The sequence below is a fragment of the Hippopotamus amphibius genome, chromosome 8 (genome assembly GCF_030028045.1).
Source record: "Hippopotamus amphibius kiboko isolate mHipAmp2 chromosome 8, mHipAmp2.hap2, whole genome shotgun sequence".
Taxonomy (NCBI): domain Eukaryota; kingdom Metazoa; phylum Chordata; class Mammalia; order Artiodactyla; family Hippopotamidae; genus Hippopotamus; species Hippopotamus amphibius.
This window is the reverse complement of record NC_080193.1, coordinates 131302510-131323087: the sequence shown is the minus strand read 5'-3', so window position 1 is coordinate 131323087 and position 20578 is coordinate 131302510. Positions and strand designations below refer to the sequence as shown.

The following is a 20578-nucleotide window of genomic DNA, read 5'->3' as shown; positions in this document are numbered from 1 at the left end:
TGATGTTTGATGTTTTAAATCTGTGCATATGCTACTTAAGAATAAAAAATAACTTTAAAGAAAAGAATATAAAAAAATACAAAAGAAATTGCAACAACCGTAAAATAATTATTACCATTTATTGAGCACATATTAATGGTACAGGAGATACCAAACATGTATCACCCCATTCATTGCTCATAACAATTCTCATTTTAAGGATAAGAAAATTCATTTGAAAAAAAGTCTCATTCTCTTAATTCCTGTCCATGAATGAGAGAACAAGCCACATGAAACGACAGCAAATATAGCTCCCCTCAAGTATACTTAGAAACCCAACATAATAGCAAACTTGTTTTCTATTCCACTATTGTCTATTAAAAATATACTAAAAATTTGGCATGGGACTTTGTACATTTTTTGAAGAGATATATTTTTGAAGTATTTTCAACTTACAAAAAACAGTGTCCTGCTTTCATTGATCTCTTCTTTTTTCTTTTCTTGTTTTTTTTTCATTTCTATTTCATATAATGAATTCTGTCGCTTTATTTCCTCAGCATCCTTTTCCTCCTCTCTTCTCCTTCTTTCTTTTTCCTCTTCATGTTCCTTTATTCTGAAGAAAAAATAATAATTATAATTGAGAGTGAAGCAGAAAAATAGAATCTGCTTTAAAGGAATGAATTAGATCCTTAACTGGGATGATTTGAAGCTGTAAAGGAGAAATTGTGGATTTCTTTTGAGACAAGAACAGATAGGCAAAGAGCAGTGACTGAAACCAAATCCAATCTTGGTTAACCCAGGATTGCCAATAGTTTCCTTTCTTCAAAATTTCTTTCACTATTCACCAAAATTAAGTCCTACAGTAAACTCAAATGTTCCTTTCCTTTAGAAAGAACCAGTTAACTGAATGACAGACAGTATGCTGAAATGGTGGCAGTATTTTACAGAAAAGTCCCTAATCCCTACTGCTTTTCATTTTCAGCTGTAGAAGACACTACCTAAGCTATGGATCCGGACCCTCGGGAGACGGGCTTTGACGGAAGAAGGGCGACAATTTCCTCACGCAGCTGGCCAGTTTGGCTGTTATCCACTCCAGCCAACACTGACGAACTACGGATGCCTTCTAAATGGTGAGCCATCAAATGCTGGTTCTCTGACCTGGCTTATGCGTGAGTCCTTCAAAGATGCCTGAGCAGTGTCCTCACTGCAGAGCTCTATCTGGATTTAGCTCCAGCTCTGCCTCTACAATCCACACTCCCAGCCCCGCCACCATCACAACCAGGAGCGTCCTCTGAGTGCCCACATCTGGCAGTCAATCCTCAGCACACGGGCAAGACAGCTCAGGCACGAGGCGTCTGTGTCTAGCACCCAGGCATCCCGGTCAGCCACTCAACACGGGGGCAGGCTGCTCCACTGCCGCTATCAGCTGTCTCCAGTTCTTCTTCTTCCTGAACAGGTGGGTACAGGGTGGATCAACAACCCACTGACATAGACAAAAAGACTGAGGAATAAACCTTTCTTCCATATGCACCCAATCAAAACATTTTTTTTCTTGGCTTCCGGGAGGGGGAAAATTCCCTTCCCAGGGCCACGGAGGACTATATAGTTAAGGGGGCCAGTAGGTTCTCTTTGGTATTATTAAGCCAATTCAGAACAGGTGAGTAAGCAGCCACTTAGAGTCACAGTCACTCCGTTTAGGAGGAGCTAAGAAAAAGGTCACTGTTGGCCACAGCTAAATCAGCTTTATGATTGCCTTAAAAATACTAGGTTTTCAAATTCTTATTTATTTGTTTAGTTTGTTAGAACTATTTAATAGTATACCAATCTCAGAAGCAAATTTACAAGTCAATGATCAAGATTCAAAGGACGTAACACGACTTCCCTGGTGGTGCAGTGGTTAAGAATCCGCCTGCCAATGCAGGGGACACGGGTTCGAGCCCTACTCTGGGAGGATTCCACATGCCTTGGAACAACCAAGCCTGTGTACCACAGCTGTTGAGCCTGTGCTCTAGAGCCCGTGAACCACAACTATGGAGCCCGTGTGCCACAACTATTGAAGCCCACACGCCTAGAGCCTGTGCTCTGCAACAAGAGAAGCCACTACAATGAGGAGCCTGTGCACCACAATGAAGAGTAGCCCCCGCTCACAGCAACTAGAAAAAGCCTATGTGCAGCAACGAAAACCCAACGCAGCCAATAAATAAATAAAATAAATGAATAAACTAAAACAAACAAAAACTTAAAAAAAAAGACATAACAAAAAGAGATGAATCTAATTTTGAGAAAGTTTTTGAAGTTTTAAAATTGCTACTTTAAGGGAAAGCAACAAGGTATAAAATATTTGCAATTTAACATTCCTTAGCAAATCTGGAAATCACTAACAATATACCTATGCATGTATTGGATAATTCATTGTTTTGGCCAAAAAAAATTTACCTATTCTGAGAGTGAATAAGAAAAAAATGTCTCTAGTGTCAGTGAAGAGGTAATATTGACAGAGATAACTGTCAAATAACTTTAAATAACTATTAAATAAAGACTGTCAATAAATACTTTTACCTTAGTTTGAGTAGACTACTCAACTATTTTCCATAAATTGAACTTAATGCAAAGTCTCCACGTTGAAGAAAATCCAGATCCTCTAGTTCAGGGAAGAAATACATAACATTTATATCTTTGCTTCCAACACCCATGACCATAGCAGATATCAATAATCAACACAAAACAAGAATCAATGCAAAAATCCTGGTCATTCTCAGCCCAATGCACTGGCAGCCTCTACCAAACAATCAGAGAAGAATGTATCATGAAACCTCTTTGCTATCCCTGATTCACATTCTGAAGCTCCCAAATCTGTGTTTATATAGCTCAGATCTGACTTGACCTTACATAGATGTTGCATAGTCCTCCTATAAAAGTAAAAGGGACCCCTACCCAAAATTTGGTTCAGTTGACACTTCACACACTAAGAGAATTTGAGAGAAAGTATTACTCACACAAGGGACTCCCAACAGAGCTGTGTAGGCATAAGTAGGTCTGGATTGACTTGGGCAAGGCAGAGGAAGTGAGTCTGGGCCTTTATTGTCACTAAGGGGTGAAACTGGGGAAAAGTTCCTGTGCACAGGAGATTTAAATTTCCTGCAGGCAACAAAGGAAGAGGCAAACCCAGGGGACTTCTTATTAGCCTGTCCAGATGTGGGGCCAAAGGGGAAGGGAGGGTGAGGCCTAACAAGAAGTCAGCATCCAAACATCAAAAATGAGGTCTATATTATAATAGACATGCTTGATTCTCAAAGAGACAACCCAACAGGCATCACCACCTGACTATTTTATTACATAGATACATTCACTATGTCTAAAACCAAACTCATACTCCTCTTCTAAACTGAACCTTTTTGTCTCTTGTCCTTATCTTGGTGAACAGTACCAACTTCTTTTCTCTTGCCTATTCTAGAGACTTAAGAATCATACTTAACTCTTCTGTAATCTTTAGACCTCTCATTCATTTACTTAACAACTATTTATTGATTTCTACTATAACGATGAAACAGAAAAACATGGTTCCTGCCCTCAAGAAGTTTACATTCCAGTGGGGAAGACAGGCAAAAACAAACAAAGAAAGTAAATAGACAAATAATATAATTACAAATCCAGGTAAGTCTTATAAAGAAAATAACAGAACAAGAAAAAGAATAACAAATGAGTTATTTTATTTTATATACCTTTGGACAGAGCTGTTCCCTAAGATAAGGAAGACCTCTCTGAGCTGTTGAGAAGCCCATGGATAAAGAAGGGGAGGGTAAAATCCTAGACAGAAGAAAAAACATATGAAAAGGCCATGCAGCAAGTAACGGTCTGACAGGAGCCTGAGGCCTGGAAGATCAGGGTGATGGAGGTATAAAACTAAGGGAAAGAGTGGTAGAAAAGAAATCTGAGAAGTAGATGAGGCCAGATGACACAAGGCCTTGCAAGAGATAGCTGAGTTTCCATTTTATCTTAAATGAATGGAAAGCCATTGAAATGTTTTAGGTAGGAGAATATTATGATCAATTTTCATTTTAATAAAATCTCTCTGGATGATGAAAGGAGAAGGATTTAGCAAGAGAGAATAGGAGGTCAGTTAAGAGGTTGATACAACAATCCACAGGATATGAGGGTGGCCTGGACTAAGATGACAGCAGTAAATTCAAGATTTGTTGTGGAGAAAAAATCAACATGAAATGCTGATAGATTTGATGTGGGAAATAAAGGAAAATAAAGGTGGATTCCTAGCATTCTGGTTTGAATGACTGAGTGGTAAGGATGCCACTGGAAAGTCCACCGTGGGGGTGGAGAATCAATAATTATGTGTTAGACATTTTAAATCTGAGGTACCTAAGAGATATCCAAGTGGACATGTCTTAAAAGTGGTTGGATATGTGAATCTGGGACTCAAGGGAGAGTCTGGACTAGAGTTACAAATTTGGAAGTTACAAGATTTAGGATGGCTTTTAATCAGGAGAAATAAATGAGATCACTTAAGCCCTGTTCTCTTATCCAGGAGAAAGTGATGCAACTATCCTATGGTGATTTTTCCTTCGTTTGGGAAGCTGATGAGATTAACAGTAACTGAGTTGTTCTTAAGCAAGGTCTATGGGCTCCTTCCTAGAGAAAGGCTTACCTATCAACAGAAGGAAATAGAATTATTCACTGTCTATACTCTTAAAAGTGTCTTTTCAATAATTATGTTTAAAGTTGTTTGTCAAAATCCCTCTTTGAGGGGATTCTGGTGTCACTAGAGTCCCTTATTTGTCCTATCCTCATCATGCCCACTGTGAGTTACAGGCTGACTCTCATACTGCTCAAAGACCAACAGTGAAATAGGCTGCCCAGGCCTGCAGCCCAGAGACTGTTTAAGAAGTGTGTGAAAAAAATCTCACTTTCAGGTACAGGGCCTGCAGCTAGCTGTATAGTGTGTTTTAGTTATCTATTGTTGAGTAACTACCCCTAAATTTAGTGGCTTAAAACAACAAACATTTATTATCTCAGACCATTTTTGAGATTCAAGAATCTGAGAGTGGCCTAGCTGGGTGGTCCTCAAGAAATTATAGTCAAGATGTTGGAGCTGGGGACTTCCCTAGTGGTCCAGTTGTTGAGAATCCACCTTCTTGCAGGGCACACAGGTTCAATCCCTGGTCAGGGAACTAAGATCCCACATGCCGCACGGCAACTAAGCCCATGTGCTCTAGAGCCCACGTGCCACAACTAGAGAGCCCATGTGCTGCAACTACTGAGCCTGTGCACCACAACTAGAGAGACGCCCACGTGCCACAACTAGAGAGAAGCCCACGCTCTGCAACAAAAAGCCCACACCTCGCAATGAAAGGCCCCACATGCTGCAACAAAGATCCTTTGTGCTGCAACTAAGATCCAATGCAGCCAAATAAATAAATAAATATTAAAAAAAAAAAAAAGATGTTGGAGCTGTAATCATCTGAAGGCTTGACAGAGGCTGGAGAACCGATTTTCACATATCTGTTGGCAGGAGGCCTCAGCTCCTTGCCACATGGACCTCTCCACAGAGCTGCCTGAGTATCTTACAATACGGCAGTTAGCTTCCCCAGAATGAGCAATCCAAGAGAGAGGCCCAGGAGGAAGCCACAATGCCTTTTCTGTCCTAATCTCAGGATGTCACACACCATTACTTCTATCTCATTCTAATCTTCGGAAATGAGTTACTACGTATGGCCCACACTTGAGAGGGAAAGGAATTAGGCTCTACCCTCTGAAGGGAGGAATATCAAATAATGTGTGGATGTATTTTAAATGCCCACCAGATGATACCTGGGTAGCACTTGGTAATATAATTAGAAGGGCATGCAAAAGTGTCTTGCCTCTTAGAACCTGCAATTCCCATTTCTTAGTGATTAAAAGAATTAAAATTTGGTCTCTGCTTAAAGAGGAGAGTCATCCCAAATTTTGGGAGACCTTAAGACACATGGCCTACAAGGCACATCATGATCTGGCCCTTGCCTGTCTCTCCAATCTCACCTTTAACACCGCCCTCTTAGTCCTCTATATTACAGCCATCTTGACTACTTATAGTTACCCACATTCACCATATTCTATCTCACCTCTGGGCCTTCACCCATGTCATTTCCTCTGCTTAAAATACTTCTACATCTCCTACTCTTTGCATGACTTATTCCTACTCATTCTTCAGAATGAAATACAGGAGCTGATCTCTTCTGAAAAGCTTTCTCTAGACCGAATCAGATGTCCATTTTATATGCTTCCGTACACTCTGTATATATATTTGCCAAAATATTTACTATCATAGTCTATTTGTTTTATAGCTATAGCCTCCTCCCCAGATTGTAAACTTCTTAAGGAAAAAGACTATATCATATTCATTTTTGTAGTCTCAGTGACTAGAATAGTGGCTGGCAAACAGATTGCTCAATAAATGTTTGTAACAATGAATATGACTGAATGAATAAATAGCCTATCTTGAAATTCTGCTCCAGAATAAACTCTTATTATTCAAGAACAGGGAAAAAAATCCTCTTCTTCTCCTCCCTTTTCTACCATATAGTCCTCTGTTTCCACTCAGCTTAATACCAGTGCTATGATTCCAATTTTACTTTTGTCTTAAAGAGGCTTTTTACTGGCTCACCACCATTCCTAACAGTATTTTAAAGTAACATGCATTTTGAGCTGTATATAACTGACACATGCGTCAACATTCAACAGAATACAACATGATGATAATTTTGTAGTTGAATTTTTTTTGTTGTTTGTTTTTGTTTTACTTTTTGGCTTTGCTGCGTGGCATGCAGGATCTTAGTTCCCCAACCAGGGATGGAACCCGCACCCCCTACAGTGGAAGTGCAGAGTCTTAACCATTGGACCATCAGGGAAGTTCCTGAATGTTTCTTTTCTTTTTTTTTTTTAAAGAACTTTCATTCTGAATGTTTCTTAATAAATTTAAGATGCAGGACGTCTGGAACCAAATGGCAACCCAAGCTCACATGTCAAATATCCTTCCCCTCCTAATTCCCCACAGTGCAACCACTGGAATGGGGAAAATTCTATACCACTACTAGAAACTAAAGCATACCTGAATTTTCAAGAAATTTTAGGGAAAAAATGGGCAGTTGAGAATGTAAAGAGAATAAGTAACACTTGGCCACCATTCGCAAAGACAGAGCCCACTGTGAAGAGTAAGTAAAGGAATTTATGCTAACCTCAGAACCTGATGAATATCTCCTAGATACACTGAACATAATCCAAAGAAACAACTAAAACAAATCCTAAACTTGCTTGAACCTCCATCCTATCGCCAAAGACCACATGAAAGGGGATCCTATGGCCCAGACACAGCCCACATACAAAGGCTATATGTGGGTGGAAGGCCTGTAGGTTTTAGCACTGGCCAGGTAGCTTGCTGACTATCAGGCTGCTACCTGTAATTACCCCTGAGCTGCAACAGCCAATACAAGAAGAGAGATTTCTCAAGGGTGACTCACTGGTCAAACATTTGCCTCCCTCCAGCAACAGCTCTGTCCCTAACTTGCACAAACCCTTGGGTCTCTACGCTGCCAAAGAAAAAAACAATAAATCCAAACATTTCCCTTCTCTTTTCACTAAGGGTTAAAAGAACTGAAGAATACATAATTTGGCAACACATGTATGCTAAGAATTGATGTCTATGTCACTTAGACATTTGTGATTTTGAGAAATAATATATACACAAAAACCAAAACCTTTTTTTCATAGTAATGAAAAGAGACAGATTTTAGCACATAAAAATATTTTCTAAAAACTGAAAAACATTCAGAAAAGGTGACAAAAATCTGAAATATCTCTAATAAATTAATATCTAACATAAAAACCACTTATTAGTCAGTTTTTAATTAATCATTGATAAACACACACTTCAATATGAAACAACCTACACAAAAGAACAAAGGAGTAACTAATTCATGATAACAAAACCCCAAACAAGTCAACACTTACACATGAAAAAATGCACTGCCTTACTAGAAATTAAGAGAAATGGAAATTAAAAGATACCAGTTTTTGTCCATTAAATCACAAAAAAATACTATCCAAATTGGTTATAATATAAAGAAAACTGTATCAGACATCATTAATGAATGTATACTTAAAAGCTTCTCAAAGGGCAGTTTGGCAGTATCTCTCCAAATGTAAATCCAAGTCTACTTCAAGAAGTCTATCCTATATAAGTACATCTTTGCACAAAAGATATATGCTCAAGGATGTTCACTGCAGTATTGTTAGAAATGGGGGGAAGGGAGTGGAATCCAAATTTCCCTCAATAATAATGTAGTTAAATAAATAATGTACATGCTTAGTGTACAATATGATTTTAAAAGATGTGAAATCCATATTTTCTGGCATAAAAAATGTTCAAAGTATACTGTTGAATGAAAAAATAAACTCACAAAAAATATATAACATTCATGTTAAAAAAATATATACACACTTAAATATGTCCTGAATATAAATATCAGTAACTGCAATAAAACATTCTGAAGTGATAGCTATAAAATTTTTAATAATGGCTATTTTTGAAGAGTTAAATGGAACTTAAAGAGACAGACACTGACTAGAGTGGAAATAAAGAAGAGCTTCTAAATTTTACTCCAAATTTTGTTGTACTGTTTGAATTTTAAACAATAAGCATATGTTCCTTTATTATTCGTAAAATTTTTTTAAAATTTTGAAAAGTAGATGTACACTCAGATGTTAAGAGTGCCTAATCTGGATCACAGAGTTTCTGGTGATTTTTAATTTATATTTCATTTTAGTTCATATTTTTTAACTCTATAATGATCATAAATTAATGATGTAATGTTTAAGTATAACAATAATTTTTTCTTTAAAAATGGTAAAAGTGTCCAACAGAGTTTAATTTTTTGGATACATTTACACAATATATATACATTTAAACTATAGTGTGAAGAAACTGGTCTCACGTTAGAGAAACAAGGTGGCTGGTGGACAAGGAAGAGACTTTTCACTAAATCCCCTTTCTGCCTTTTCATATTTGCATGCATCAGTTATTTAGAAAAGTAAGTAAAATAACACACAAATACACCCCCACCCCCATATATATACAGTATTAGCTACTTTTAAAAAAAGATCACGTTTGATTTCTATTTACCAACATGGCAAGAATTCATGACATACTGGTAAGTGAAAAAAAATTTGAAAAAATACTGTTGATCCAACTTTATTTTATAAAATGTGAGTATACATGTTCAGAAAGAGTCTGTATCAGTGGATCAATGATTTTTTTTTTGCCAAGGGCTGAGGGTGGGGGATAGAACTTAATGCAAAGGGGCACAAGGGAACTTTTTTGGGGCAATCAAGTGTTCTGTATCTTGATTTGGGGGTGGTTATACGGCAATATGGTTTTTAAAAGGTGAATTTTATTAAATGTAAATTATACCTCAATGAATGTGACCCTCTCCACAACTAACATCAAAAAAAGTCTATATGGCTACATACCAAAACAACAAATTATTGTGGTGAATTAGGTAATTGTTGAAAATGAATGACTCTCTCATTCCCCACTTCCATGGGAATCTATTGCTCTGTCCCACTGATGTCAGCATGTTCACGTGACTTGCTTTAGACTCATGGTAGGCCAAGTGTATTTCTTTGCCCTTTGACTTTGAGTTTAGCCATGTGCTTGCAAGCTTGGGCTCATTCTCTTGCATCTGTCAATATCATGAGAAAAGTTTTCCCTAGGTGCTTGCTGTCCCTTCGTCCTGGACCTCAGAATGAGGCCCACATGGAACAGGATCAGAACCCTCCCCACAGTAACAAGAAAATCCAGCCAGTCCTAAAGTTTGAAGACAAGCTACCCAGCCAGGCCCAAACAACCCACAGATACATAGGAAATAAATGTTTATTGTTGAATGCCACTAGATTGTGTGGTTGTCTGTTAACAATTGTAACTAATTATATTATCTCTGGGTTATTATTATAACAATTGTAATTAATATATTATCTCTGGGTTAGGTGGTAATAATGACTTTTAACCTCTTTGTATTTTTTTCTACTTACTAGGTATATTAGCATATGTTACTTTAATAATCAGGAAAAAAAGCTATATCCATTACGAGAAAAGGGGGAAGAAAAAATGGTAATTTATGTATACATACTGTTTTAAATGATCTTTGGCAAGAGCCACTCTATCTCTGCGTTGTTTTTCTGCTTTTTCTTGCTCTTCTTTAACAGCTTTTTCAACGTTGAGTTTCATTTGTTCCTCCCATTTTTTATCAGATTTTATTTTACTCTTTTGGAATTCAATCTGTGCATCACGTTCTTTCATAACTCTACTAAGAAGAAGTCCTGACTACAAAAAAAATTGCAATATTTTAAGAAAATAAAGTCTGATTATGAATACATATGTTAAATATATATAAAAAATACAAGAAAACTCAAGTAGTACATGAAAGTTTTTCACTCTTTCTGTCTGGTAAAATTGATATTGCTTTGCATATTCAATGGCCTTTTTCCTTTCTCCTTGTTTGTGTGTTGCTTCTTCCACATCAAGAATTTGTCTTTCTGCCTCTATTTCTTCATCACGTTTCTTTTTGGCTTCAAGTTTCTGTTCTTTCATCCCCTACAAAAAGAAAAAAGCAGTAGTCTGTTTTCATTTTTCAACTTAACTTTACAAAATTTAACATTATAATATGATAATTTGAGCTTTCCTTATGAGCCTTTATTGTATTTGCATATATCATTAATAAATATGAGGTTATACTTATGAGCTAATCTTTAATTGAATTTTTAAGTAGTTAACACAATTACTTCATTCAAAATCCAAAATATTACAAAAGTACATGGGGACTTCCCTGGCAGTCCAGTGGTTAAGACTCCAGACTTCCAATGCAGGGGGCACAGGTTCGATCCCTGGTTGGGGAACTAGGATGCCGTATGCTGCGTGGTGGGGCAAAAATACACACACACACACACACACACACACACACATATTACAAAAGTATATAGTGGAACTCTCCTTCCAATTCTAACTTCCACCTGCAATCTCTAAGATAACCACTATTAAAAAAAAAAAAAAAAGATAACCATTATTAGTTTCTTGCATTTACTTCCATGGTTCTTTTCTATATTTAAGTAACAAATATATATATTACTACTTTTGTTCCTTTAAAAAATCAACAATGGCATATTTTACATGTTCTTCTACACCTCTGGGGAGGCAGCCAATGTCTCCTGTCAGAAGTCTTTTTCTCCTTTATAGGTTACACTTCCTATGTCTTAAGAAAATCTTACCCTGAAATCTTGAAGATATCCTATGATTTATTTTTAAAGTTTTACAATTTCACTTTTCACATTTAGGTCTTAAATCCAGCTGAAATTCATTTTTGTATATTCTGTACCATGGGGATATAATTTCATCTTTTCCATATGCCAATCATCTCAGTATCTGTTACTGAATTCCCATCTTTTCCCTTCTGATTTTCAATGACATTTCTAGCATATGTCGAGCTCCCATATATAACATAGGATTGTTTCTAGGCTCTCTCTGCATATGTATCATCTTGCCAATCTCTGTGCCTATATTGCAGATTTTATTATCATATTTTTACTACATTTACTATATTTCTTTTTCTTCTTTAACACCCCTGGAGGTGTAAAGTATTAGGTATATCATGGTACTTCTGGGAAAAGAAGGGGGGGTGTATTCTACTCCCCTATTTATAGACCAGGGGCTTTTCTAAAATCAAGGTTTTTAGGGTATAAATTGCATATGCTTTTTTAGTGTACAGTTTTACAAATGCATGAAGTCACTTATAGAGCAGTTCCATCCTCCAAATAAACTGCCTCATGCCCTGTTAGAGTCAACTACCTGCATTCCCTGGCAACCACTGAACTGTTTTCTTTCCTTTTACGTTTTGCCTTTTTCAGAATGTCATATATTACATTACATATATTACATATATGACATCAGTCATGATATTACTCTTCCCTCTTCTAGAAAAGAGAGAATTAATAAATTATGAACACTGTTCCTAAAGCAAGGTAACACAAGCTTTCTGTGTCTCCTCCCAAAGATAAATAATGTACGTTGCAACAAAGGAAATACGCGTTAAAAAAAAAAAAAGGTGAGAACTCTCTGAACAGATATTATGCTTGCACATAGTTTTAAAAATTCTACTAGAAAACAGGAAAAAATTCTGCTTCTTGTTTCCTCAAATGATCTAGGAAAGTATAGTGGAGAATGAGAACATCTTTTCCCAGCATTTTCCCCCAGGTGAGATAATAAAAGGAGTCAGAGGACATCTTCCCATTTTGAAGTAGTTTCCCACTCATGTACATGGAACTAAACTGCAAGTTACTGTACCTCTTAGGTACAGAATCTTACAGAAGCACAGAGAAGGGCACAGCAAAGACATATCTAGTTCTAGAAAAAGATAGGAAGACAGACAAATCAGACGCATTTGAAAAGAAGCTGACTTGATTCCTCAAGAAGCTCCTTGGTTCCTCAGTTTCAGATCCTGTGTTTTTGTACAATCCTCTGTCATAACAATAACCAGCATTACCCTGATACCCAAACTAGACAAAGATATTTCAAGAAAACTACAGACCAATACCCCCCATGAACACAGACACAAAAATTAACATTTTAACAAACAATCTATCAAAAAGATAATACATCACAACCAGCAGATGTTTATCCCAGGAACGCAAGGTTGGTTCAATATTTGAAAATCAATCAATGTAATTCACCATATAACAAAATGAAAAATTAAAACTTCACGATTATCTCAATAGATAATAAGCAAAAGAAAAGCACTTTAAAAAAATCTAACATCCAGGGAGTCGAGGGAGGGAGGGAATACAGGGATATGTGTATAAAAACAGATGACTGAACTTGGTGTACTCCCCCCCCCCCCAAAAAAAATCTAACATCCATTTCTGTACAATAAGGCAAAAAGAAAAAGAAAAAAAGAACTAAAAGGGAACCCAGATTGGAAAGAAGGAAGTAAAATTTGTAAAACTCTCTTCACCTTTTTTTTTTGTTTTTGGCTGTGCCCTGCAGCATGAGAGATCTTAGTTCCCTGACCAAGGACCGAACCAGTGCCCCCTGCAGTGGAGGCATGGAGTCTTAACCACTGGACCACCAGAGAAGTCCCTGTCTTTACTTTCTGACATCATGATTGTCTAGTAGAAAATCTGATGGAATCTATAAAAAAGCCACTAGAACTAATAAGCAAGGTTAGCAATGTTGCAGGATACAAGATCAACATAGAAAAAATTAACTGTATTTCTATAGCTAAAAATAAATAACAAATTGAAACAAAAAATCATTTATAATAAATAAAAAATAGTAATTACTTAGGGATAAATATGAAAAAAAGGTGAATAAGACCTATACCCTAAAAACTATAAAATATTACTGACAGAAATTAAATAAGACCTATACAAATGGAAAAAACACTGTGTTCATGGGTTAGAAGACTCAATACTGTCAAAATGTAAGTTTTCTCCAAATTGATCTAGAAATTCAACACAATCCCAAACAAAATCCCAGCTGGCTTTTTCACAGAAATTGACAAGCTGATTCTAAAATTCATGCGGAAGCACAAAGGACCTAGAATAACCAGAACAACTTTGAAAAAGAACAAAGTTGGAGGACCAGTACTACCTGATTTCAAGAGTTAATTTTTAAATTAATTAATATATTTATTGGCTGTGTTGGGTCTTCGATGCTGCACACAGGCTTTCTCTAGTTGCGGCAAGTGGGGGCTACTCTTCATTGCGGTGTGCAGGCTTCTCATTGTAATGGCTTCTCTTGTTGTGGAGCACGGGCTCTAGGCACGTGGGCTTCAGTAGCTGTGGCACACAGGCTCAATAATTGTGGCTCATGGGCTCTAGAGCACAGGCTCAATAGTTGTGGTGTATGGGCTTAGTTGCTCTGAGGTATGTGGGATCTTCCTGGAGCAGGGATCAAACCAGTGTCCCCTGCATTGGCAGGCGGATTCTCAACCACTGCGCCACCTATGAAGTCCTCAAGACTTACTATTAAAGCTACAACTCTCAAGACAGTGTGTTATTGAAATAAAGACAGATGAATAGATCAATGGACGAGTACAGTCCAGAAAATCTCCCTGCACATATATGGACAACCAGATTTCCAACAATGGTGCACAGGCAATTCAGTGGGGGAAAGAACAGTCTTTTCAACAAATTGTGCTGAAACAACTGGATATTCACAGGCAAAAAAAAAATAAACTTCAATCCATATCTCACTTCTAAATATAGAAGATAGACCTATATATAAGACCTAAAATTTTAAACTTAAACACAGAAGAAAATCTTTGTGATCTTGAGTTAGGCAAAAATTTCTTAGGTAAGTCACTAAAAGGATGATTCATACAAGAAAAACTGATAAACTGGACTTCACTAAAATTAAAAACTCTGCTCTTGGGACTTCCTAGGTGGTGCAGTAGTTAAGAATCCGCCTGCCAATGCAGGGGACATGGGTTTGATCCTTGCCCCAGGAAGATACCACATGCCGCAGAGCAACTAAGCCTGTGTGCCACAACTATTGAGCTTGCGCTCTAGAGCCCATGAGCCACAACTACTGAACCCATGTGCCACAGCTACTGAAGCCCATGTGCCTAGAGCCCATGCTCTGCAACAAGAGAAGCCACCACAATGAGGAGCCCGCACAACACAATGAAGAGCAGCCCCCGCACATCACAACTAGAGAAAGCCTGTGTGCAGCAACGAAGACCCAGCGCAGTCAATAAATAAATTAGTTAATTAAAAACAAAAAAACAAAAAAAAACCTCTGCTCTTAGAAAGACACTGAAATGGAATAAAAAGCCATGCCACAAACTGGTATTTTCAAATCAAATGCCTAATAAAGGACCTGTATTTAGAAAATATTTTAAAAGTTCTCTAAACTTAATAATAAGAAAACAAACCCAGCAAAAGACTTGAACAGACATTTCACCAGAGAAGATACACAGGTAGAAAATTAGTTCATGAAAAGATGTTCAACATCATTGTAATTAAAGAAATTAAAATTATGATGAAATATTACTTCATACCTATTAGAAAGTCTATAATTAAAAAGACTGATGATAGCAATTTGGCAAATACATGGAGGAAATTAGAACTAACATATGCCACTGGTGGGAATGTAAAATTACAACTACTTTGGGAAAGAGTTTGGAAGTTAAATGTTACAAAGTTAAATGTACAGCCATCATATGATTCTACACCAACATATTTACCCAAAAGAAATGAAAGCATATGTCCATACATAGACTTATATACGAATGTTCATAAGCAGCTTTATTTGTAATAGCTGAAAACTGGAAACAGCTCAAATGTCAATATTTGCTTGACGTCAAACCATCAACAACAACAAAAACCATCAACAACTGAGCAGAAAAACAAATTGTGGTATATCCATACAATGGAATACCATTCAGCAATAAAAATGTATGAATAACTGATACAAAAACATGAAAGAATCTCAAAATAATTGTGCCGAGTAAAATTTATAATAGACAGCAGATCAGTGGTTGTCAAGAGACACCAGAGGAGGCATGGGGAGGAGTGAGAGGGAGTAAAATGGGGCATGGGGAATCCTTTTTGGGGTGATTAATATGTTCATTATCTTAATTATAATGGTTTCAGGGGTATATAAATATGTCAAATCTTAATTGTACACTTTAAATATGTCCTTTATACCTAAATAAAGCTGTTGAAAATGTGTTTCAATGCATTTTGATGAAATTTTACATGTTAAAAATATTTATAAAGGAGTACTAAGAAACAAGAGTAAGTTTTCAGTGCATGTATACTCCTGGGTGGTTAATACTTACTGCATATGTATTAGTCCAATGTTTTACCACTTCTTGGGATCGGAAATGCATTTCTTTCTTTGCCTTTCTTTCTGCACGAAGATGTGCTGCTTCTCTTGTCAAACTGTCAAGACTATCTCGAATCCTTTCCCACTCATTGTGTGGAATTATGGTGACCTGCCGGAGATCTACTTTGCTAGGCAGAAGAGGTGGATAGAGAACTTGATCTTCTTCGCAGTTCTTTATTTCTAATAAATTTTTAAAAATGAGTATTAAAAACCTTCAAGAAGATTTTAAGTGATACTTTTTCTCAGACATTTCTGTATTGGCATGATATCTGGAAGTTGTTTCAAAGAATAATTTTATTCTTGTTCTCTTAAGAACAGCTGGGATTAAGTGGAAAGTATACAAGACCTTGAAGTCAGAAGACACAGATTTGAGTCCTTACTTAGTCAATTCTTTACTATGTAAACTTGGGCAAGTCATTTAACTTCTTGGAGTCTCAGTATCAACATCTTTAAAGTTGAGATCAATAATACCTACCCCAACACGTTGTTATAAAAGCATTTTCAAAGTTAATCAAGTAGCAGTTTATAAGTAGATAACTTTGGGGAATGCTCATCTTGTGGGGTTGTAGACATTGTGTGTGTCTATGCTACTCAACCCCTTCCTAACTGAGTAGCAGCAATGTAACATGGAGAACTGACTAAAGTCTCAGTCCCATGGTGGGCCTCATTAATTTAAGAATACTTGCATCTCCCTTGACAATAATTATTCCTGTAATAAGAAGATAAATAGGAAAAGAGCTTTGAGACTTTTAGAAAAGTTCTTCCTTGTACTTCTGGGAGAGACATCTGAGAGGGATTCTCAAGCTAGATATGAATAAGGAAGCATGAAGACCAGACAAGCAACCATCCTATAACCACAAGAGGAAGCAGCCTTAGGATGAAGCTGTTAACTGTGAACCACAGAGAAGAAACAAAGGAAGACCCTGAGGCAATGAGGATTTCATTATGCTGCTAGATTAATCAGACCTGAAGCCTGGAGTTCCTGCTATATGAGCAAATAAATTTCCTCATTTTTAAGTATATTGAGTTGGGTAGTCTGTGAAATGAATTCACAAGCATCCTAAATGACACAATGGAGCTCATAACAGCTCTTTTCTAAGAAATGTTCCTACCCTTTTACTGAACTGAAGTTCTTAATTATAAACAACCAAACTCACTCTAGTTAATTTAAGCAGAAAAAGAATTCATTAAGGGATATTAGATAGCCTACTGAATCTCTCAGAGCACCAGAGAGTTACCCTGAGAATACATACATACGAATATCACACAGACCACAGCATGAGATTCCACTGAAGATTCACAGCAACCGGCACTGGGCAGGTACCTCAACTTAGCCCTCTTACAACTTGCTCCACCAAACACTATATATCTGAACCTTCATGAGTACTCTGGACTTGCTATACTTTTGCTGCCACTCTCCCCAGAAAATGTATTCAACATGCTGTTTCTTTTCTCACATGCTCTCTTAAGGACATAAATCTAGCACATATATAATTGACCAGCTGAGTCTTGGTCCTATGTCTGCACCCTAGCTGCAAGGGAGGCAGAAAAAAAATGCCTTCTGCTTTAAGGAGGTAGGACTTGGAAGGAGTAAAATTTACCAAAATAGGAAATACATTTGAATAATGGTGGGTGGTCACAGGCCTAACAAAGGTAATAAAGCACAGTGGGTAAGATTGTGGACTCTGGAGACAGATGACCTTGACCGTTTCTGAATACACTACACATGAACGATGTGAATCTAGATAAAATTATTTAACCCTCTAAATCTAACTCCTTAATTGCAAAATGGAAATACTAATGGTACCTACTTCATTTTATATAGTTGGTGTAAGAATTAGATGAAGTAATATATGTAAAGAATTTAGAACCATGCCTGACACACAATATGTTCTCAATAAATATTAGTTATTATTATTTTTACTACATTTATTAGAAGAATGAAACAGAAGTAGAAAAGCAGAAGCAAGAAATCCTGTGGCTCCAGAAAGATACTGAGAAAAAAGCTAGTAGGACAATTAGAGTCTTCTTGGGGTTTGAATGAAGGTTGATGGGAGTAAGAACTTGGTTGTTAACCTAAAATGTGAGTTTAGAACCACAGGTACCATCTTGCTTACCATATACCAAGTCTCCACATGCAGAATAAAGATAAGCAAAGCTGAGAAGTAGAATAGTGTCCTGGATCAAGTTATACCTAAATTCACAGGTATGTGAGCCAAAATATTCCCCTTTTAACGACAATGAGTTAGATCAGTCACTTGTAACCAAAGGGTCCTGACCAATACATCATTATAGCCTTGTAACAAATTTCCTTTGCTTTACCTAAACTATTTCAACTTGGTTTGTGTTACTTACAATTTGAGGCTAAACAAAGGCCACTAAGTTAAATCACCTGGCTTTTGATTAACATATTGTTAAGCATATTAAAATGCTTTTCTTTCTCTGACCCAAGAGTCATTCTAATTCTTTAATATGTGAAATAAAATGGAGACAATTTAATTTGCCAAAATACTACAAGGGTTGGTAGACCAAACAGCCCATCCTGGCAGGAGCTGCTCCTCACAAAGTATACAGTGGTGAGCAAGCTTTGGCAGCAGCGGCAGGAAAACAGGATGTCAAAAAGCCATGTAGTACACAATGTGAGCCCTCCTCCATGACACCCCAATCTTCTGTAGTGTAACTGCATTCATGAGATATTTGACTCAAGGTCTTTTCATGAACTCTGAGACAGGAGGAGAACCAAGAGAACAACCACAAAAGCAGCAGAGATGATGAACCATAAAAAATAGGAGAACCCATGGAAAGTTTGAGAGAGGACTTTCACTCTCTCAGGCCACAAAAGTTGGGCCAAACTTCTCTCGTAACTTTGAGGATGAGGAGAGCCCTGACTGACATCAGAGCTATGAATGATCTCACATATCCATGCGTTAATCCACTAGGGTGAGGCACAGTTCAGTTCTCAGTAATCAGAGTCTTATTTCCAAGATTCCTACCTTACAGTGGCTTTCACACAATGCTAGTAATGGTTGTTGGAGAAGATAAGCAGTTAAAAATTTTTAAAATTGACACTGATTGTTTGAACAAACGTAACTGGTGAGCTCTGAATCCACTCAAGTAAAGACACGTCTTGCGAGCGGGATTTTCCAGGGAACTGCCAGACTGGTCAAATAATAAGTTATTTGGGAAGAGGGCTTTGGAAGGGGTTCAATTCTATTTTGCTCCCTCCACAGGCTGCTAAGCCACTGGATTTCACTGTGAATGCAGTGGTTTTCTAGACTACCATAGGGCAGGGAGAAAGTATGGGACTAGAACAAGTTAAAATGCAAAAAAAAATTCATTGTTCTTACCAAGATTCAGTTATTTTCTTGATACCCACTCCCCAGTTGTGACAAGCCTTTGGTTTCATGAGTTCCCAAAAAGTTGATTTTGGAAATTTTTGCCGTTGTTCTTTTTGACTTAATGCAGTCCTTTATATATAGGAAAGTGAATATGTGAGAGTAATTTTGGTTTTTCAATACATGCCACACGGGTACTGTCTCTCTCCTACATGTCATGACCCTCTGCTGCTACTTCTTAAGTCCTCCACAGCATAAATACCCACTAGTGTGCGCTGGTGGGAGAATGGCCGGCTCTCACTCAGCATTTGGCACAGGGAACTCTATTGCTACAGAAGCTCAGGCAATGACAGGAAGACAGTCCAAGTTTCCAAGGTTCTAACTGTTACCATGAGAACATTCATTGGGAATGTACAGCCTTAAGAAAGTAAAATCACTGGAGTTAATATAGAGATCTTTAAACGTTCTACCAGGTTACTTCTATTACAAAATCAAATTTTTATTAAAGGTCATGTGAATTACAATACCTTAAGCAGCATTATTTTTACACTCTATACGCCTTAGGCTGAGACCCTACCTTCATTTTAGAGTTGAAGAAATTGAGATTTTCCTTCAGACCCTTTCCTAAGAGTACTCAGTAGGTTCACAGCAGAGCCAAGACTCTAATGAGGTCACTGATATCTCCAAAATATACTCTGATTCACTCAGTGAATAACAAAGCTTAAGTGCTAGAGAATTCAGCAAACACCAGACTCTTGGAGCTGCCAATGCGCAGCTGGTCAACTGGGAGTCCCTGACTTCTTTTCTCTACTCTTATTCCTGTAAACTTTTCCCACCCACCCATTCATCCAAGAGCAAAACTGTCTAATTTATACAGAGCCCGACAACGCCCACGGTGCTGTTTTTGACTTAGCGGAGCCGGTTTGGGAAGGTGAGGCACCCTCGCCTCTCACCCCATGCCTGGGGGCCAGAAATAATTCCTGTGCTGGGATGGGCCAGTTTAGCTCACCCGTGCTTTCCTTTGCCCGTCCACAGCGCCTTCCGAACCGCACCAGCATTTCTGAGGTGCCCGTGGCGCTCTCAGGCTTACAGAGGCGATTCCGACGCGGAAGCTCCGCGGACTCCAGGTGGCGGAGTGTTAGCCAACCCGCGCAGTTGCTTAGCAACGCCGCCGGAAGTGACAACAGTCGTCGTAGAGGAACGAAGGACCCTCAGCTGTGGGCTGTGGGGCTGGAGAAGGGAGGCTGCGCCTGCGCGGGAAGTCGAGGCCCGACGTGCGCGTGCGGCGGCGCTCCCTGGCAGGCACCCAGAGCAGGCCGGAGGGCAGAGTCCGCGG

The 20578-nt window shown here is 37.9% G+C and overlaps 1 protein-coding gene across 2 annotated transcripts in view; it reads right to left on the bottom strand.

The window, feature by feature from the left end:
* Positions 1-20431, bottom strand: part of CFAP210 (cilia and flagella associated protein 210) — a 32707-nt gene extending 12276 nt beyond the window's left edge. The window contains exons 1-5 of one of the 2 annotated variants that reach the window (XM_057745756.1): positions 20252-20431; positions 15861-16087; positions 10445-10618; positions 10155-10348; positions 436-592 (exon numbers count right to left, since the gene is read on the bottom strand). In XM_057745756.1, the coding sequence (XP_057601739.1) occupies positions 436-592; positions 10155-10348; positions 10445-10618; positions 15861-16087; positions 20252-20300 (801 nt within the window). In that variant the 5' untranslated portion in view covers positions 20301-20431. The remainder of the gene's footprint in view (positions 1-435; positions 593-10154; positions 10349-10444; positions 10619-15860; positions 16088-20251) is intronic. The other variant, XM_057745757.1, reaches the window with a different exon arrangement.
* Positions 20432-20578: the final 147 nt, after the last annotated feature.